Source organism: Monopterus albus, unplaced genomic scaffold, assembly GCF_001952655.1.
Source record: "Monopterus albus unplaced genomic scaffold, M_albus_1.0 scaffold165.1, whole genome shotgun sequence".
NCBI lineage: Eukaryota > Metazoa > Chordata > Actinopteri > Synbranchiformes > Synbranchidae > Monopterus > Monopterus albus.
The window spans coordinates 616,189-620,117 of record NW_018128045.1 but is presented as its reverse complement, the minus strand read 5'-3'; the positions used below and the strand labels follow the sequence as shown (position 1 = coordinate 620,117).

The window sequence follows — 3,929 nt, the reverse complement described above, 5'->3', positions numbered from 1 at the left end:
TTACCCTTTAAATAAAAAGTCACAAGGTGGTAACAAGTGAATACAAGTGTATTTTAATGAGGCTAAATATTTTAAGATACCGTTGTTTAGTGTTTCCAGTCTATGAAACTGCAGTAACATGTTCTTTTTGAAGTAATGTTAGCTCATGAAGGAGCAGCAAGGCAGCATAAAGAGCAAGTGTCAAACTCTCTCTTGAGCACACACACACACACACACACACACACACACACACACACGGAAGGCAGCAGTGCTGGCACAACAGTTTAGCTGTTACCTGTTGCTGTTGTAACAATCTCTGACTGGTTGGTGTCTGGACTGTCGTTAGTTAAGTCCTCACCAGCCGAGTCCTTTAGTGGACCACAAACCTGTTGATCAGCAGAACAAAAAGCTCAGTCACCGACAGAACAGCATATATACAGGACATGTATCCTGCAGGAATGAGGCATTAGAAACTACAAGTCCCATGAACTCACAGGGAAAGGCTCCGCCCCTTCCTGGATGACAAAACCCTCTATGAGGTGTGTAAGGACGTGAGGTTTGACCACGGCTTGAGGGGGGGGAGCTTTCTCTCCCTGAACGCAGCCCCCACGGGAGACCGACAGCGCTGGGGAAGGACAGGGGGAGGCAGGAGGAGGAGCGCCACAGCCTGGTGATGAAAGTGAGGAGGAGAGCACAAACAGGAAAGGTGAATATCTGTCAGACAGCAGAACAGCAGCTCTGAGAATTCTCCCTTAATTTGATCTAAAGGATAAAGTCAGTCATTCTCTACATTACCAGTATCTTCAACAGTCCTCATACAGAGACTAAAACAACACAGCGTCTGTCACTCTCCAACCTGGATTAGCTTCTTCTGCACCCCATTATGAAACACCAGACATGCAAACATGTTGCCCAGAAACCACCAAACAACTATAAGCATCTGAAAATAGCAACAATCAGTTGCATATGTGTGACCTCTCTGCTTTGTTCAGTCCACTAGCTTCTCTGCTTTCACAGAGCTCTTTCTTTTAACCATGTGCAGGTCTACAGTGCCTTGCGAAAGTATTCGTCCCCCTTGAACTTTGCGACCTTTTGCCACATTTCAGGCTTCAAACATAAAGATATAAAACTGTAATTTTTTGTGAAGAATCAACAACAAGTGGGACACAATCATGAAGTGGAACGAAATTTATTGGATATTTCAAACGTTTTTAACAAATAAAAAACTGAAAAATTGGCCGTGCAAAATTATTCAGCCCCCTTAAGTTAATACTTTGTAGCGCCACCTTTTGCTGCGATTACAGCTGTAAGTCACTTGGGGTATGTCTCTATCAGTTTTGCACATCAAGAGACTGAAATTTTTGCCCATTCCGCCTTGCAAAACAGCTCGAGCTCAGTGAGGTTGGATAGAGAGCGTTTGTGAACAGCAGTTTTCAGTTCTTCCCACAGATTCTCGATTGGATTCAGGTCTGGACTTTGACTTGGCCATTCTAACACCTGGATATGTTTATTTGTGAACCATTCCAATGTAGATTTTGCTTTATGTTTTGGATCATTGTCTTGTTGGAAGACAAATCTCCGTCCCAGTCTCAGGTCTTTTGCAGACTCCATCAGGTTTCCTTCCAGAATGGTCCTGTATTTGGCTCCATCCATCTTCCCATCAATTTTAACCATCTTCCCGGTCCCTGCTGAAGAAAAGCAGGCCCAAACCAGGATGCTGCCACCACCATGTTTGACAGTGGGGATGGTGTGTTCAGGGTGATGAGCTGTGTTGCTTTTACGCCAAACATAACGTTTTGCATTGTTGCCAAAAAGTTCGATTTTGGTTTCATCTGACCAGAGCACCTTCTTCCACATGTTTGGTGCGTCTCCCAGGTGGCTTGTGGCAAACTTTAAACGACACTTTTTATGGATATCTTTAAGAAATGGCTTTCTTCTTGCCACTCTTCCATAAAGGCCAGATTTGTGCAGTATACGACTGATTGTTGTCCTATGGACAGAGTCTCCCACCTCAGCTGTAGATCTCTGCAGTTCATCCAGAGTGATCATGGGCCTCTTGGCTGCATCTCTGATCAGTCTTCTCCTTGTATGAGCTGAAAGTTTAGAGGGACGGCCAGGTCTTGGTAGATTTGCAGTGGTCTGATACTCCTTCCATTTCAATATTATCACTTGCACAGTGCTCCTTGGGATGTTTAAAGCTTGGGAAATCTTTTTGTATCCAAATCCGGCTTTAAACTTCTCCACAACAGTATCTCGGACCTGCCTGGTGTGTTCCTTGTTCTTCATGATGCTCTCTGCGCTTTAAACAGACCTCTGAGACTATCACAGTGCAGGTGCATTTATACGGAGACTTGATTACACACAGGTGGTTAAAAAAGTTTGACATATCCAATAAATTTCGTTCCACTTCATGATTGTGTCCCACTTGTTGTTGATTCTTCACAAAAAATTACAGTTTTATATCTTTATGTTTGAAGCCTGAAATGTGGCAAAAGGTCACAAAGTTCAAGGGGGCCGAATACTTTCGCAAGGCACTGTATGACACACAGCGACACTGACAGACACCAGCCATGAGTCATTGTCGGTTTAATGGGCACTGTTGAAAATACCCATTACATAGAAAATGATCGACCTTTTCCTTTAAAGCTCACAACAAAGACCACAGTGAACCAACAGAGGACAAAAGAACAAACTGTGTAAATACGTCACCAACATGTTTATGAACTGTGAAGACTTAGTGACTATGTTGTTGTTACCTGCTTCGATGGGACTGGCAGGGAGTGCAGAGGTGGGCTCTCTGACAGGCTGGATCCGTGGGAGGGAGGGGCCATCTTCATCATTGGCTGAATTAGCATCTGACTTCCTCTTTAGAGAACCGGTCAGCTGCTTACCCTAAAAAATGTATTTAAAATGATTCTATTTACTAACAGGAGATCAAGCAAGCAAATAATACAGGAATGCTAGTAGCCACTGTGCACCATGATGTAGTTACAGCAGTCTTCTCACTAAGCTGACCACTTCATGGCTCCAGCTCCATGCCCTGTGCCCACTGCCGATGTCTTGAACACAAACACCAGGGTTCTCACCACAAGGCGTCCTGAATGCATTTCCTTCCTCATAACTTTTGCACATTTCTTAATTTTACTATGTTAAATCCTGCATCATGTACATCCATGCTTGCTACCTTAAAGTCTTCCTCTTCACTGCCACTGAGGAAGTGCTGTTACATTTTTTGGCAAATTAATTCCACCTGATGATCAGCTGAAGTGTGAAACCTGCAGCAACCTGGGGAATGTGCACGATACTGACTGCATAGGGACCCACTTATAAAAACAGTACTATATTGGAAAATACTAAATTATTATGAAAACAAACTGTATCTTATTTTATGTCTTCACTTCCAAAGACCCACAAGAGTCTCTGGTCCAGTGGCGTCCACAAGAGTAGAGGTGGTTTAAGGATGTCTAAGTTGTACATTTAAAGCAGCACCCGTTTGGTACACATGAACAACACACACACGATGCAAAAACATACATCAGCGTTCGCAGCGAGCAGCTGACCTGTGGCGTCTGACTTCCCAGTGAGTCGCCATTGGCGGGCCCACCCGCTGGCGCCTCTCTCTTCTCTTTTGGGAGGGAGAGGCTGGAGCGAGACAGTGAAGATGGAGGAGAGGAAATGGTCGGAGATTGAGAGGAGGCGGGGCTTGAAGCCAAGGGTCCGTTCTGACTCTGTCCAGAGCTTTGATTGGTCTGCGGATGCACCTGAGAAACTTGAGCCAATGGTGGAGCTTCTTGGGGTGACTGGAGCGTCTTCAGCCCCACCCCTCGGCCCACAACCCCACCCTCCCTGGAAGCGATGGACGCCACCATGGTGAGCAGGCTCGATGAGCTGCTGAGCACGGTGGCTCCATCCTGGCTGCAGCTGCCTCTGGCCCGAGCCCGAGGCCGGGC

At 45.6% G+C, this 3,929-nt stretch overlaps 1 protein-coding gene across 1 annotated transcript in view; it reads right to left on the bottom strand.

Annotated features, from left to right (window-relative positions):
• LOC109968889 (polyhomeotic-like protein 1) overlaps positions 1 to 3,929 on the bottom strand; it is a 15,107-nt gene that overhangs the window by 5,712 nt on the left and 5,466 nt on the right. The window contains exons 9-12 of the mRNA XM_020615445.1: positions 3,540 to 3,904; positions 2,736 to 2,871; positions 474 to 646; positions 275 to 365 (exon numbers count right to left, since the gene is read on the bottom strand). Coding sequence (XP_020471101.1) covers positions 275 to 365; positions 474 to 646; positions 2,736 to 2,871; positions 3,540 to 3,904 — 765 coding nt within the window. The remainder of the gene's footprint in view (positions 1 to 274; positions 366 to 473; positions 647 to 2,735; positions 2,872 to 3,539; positions 3,905 to 3,929) is intronic.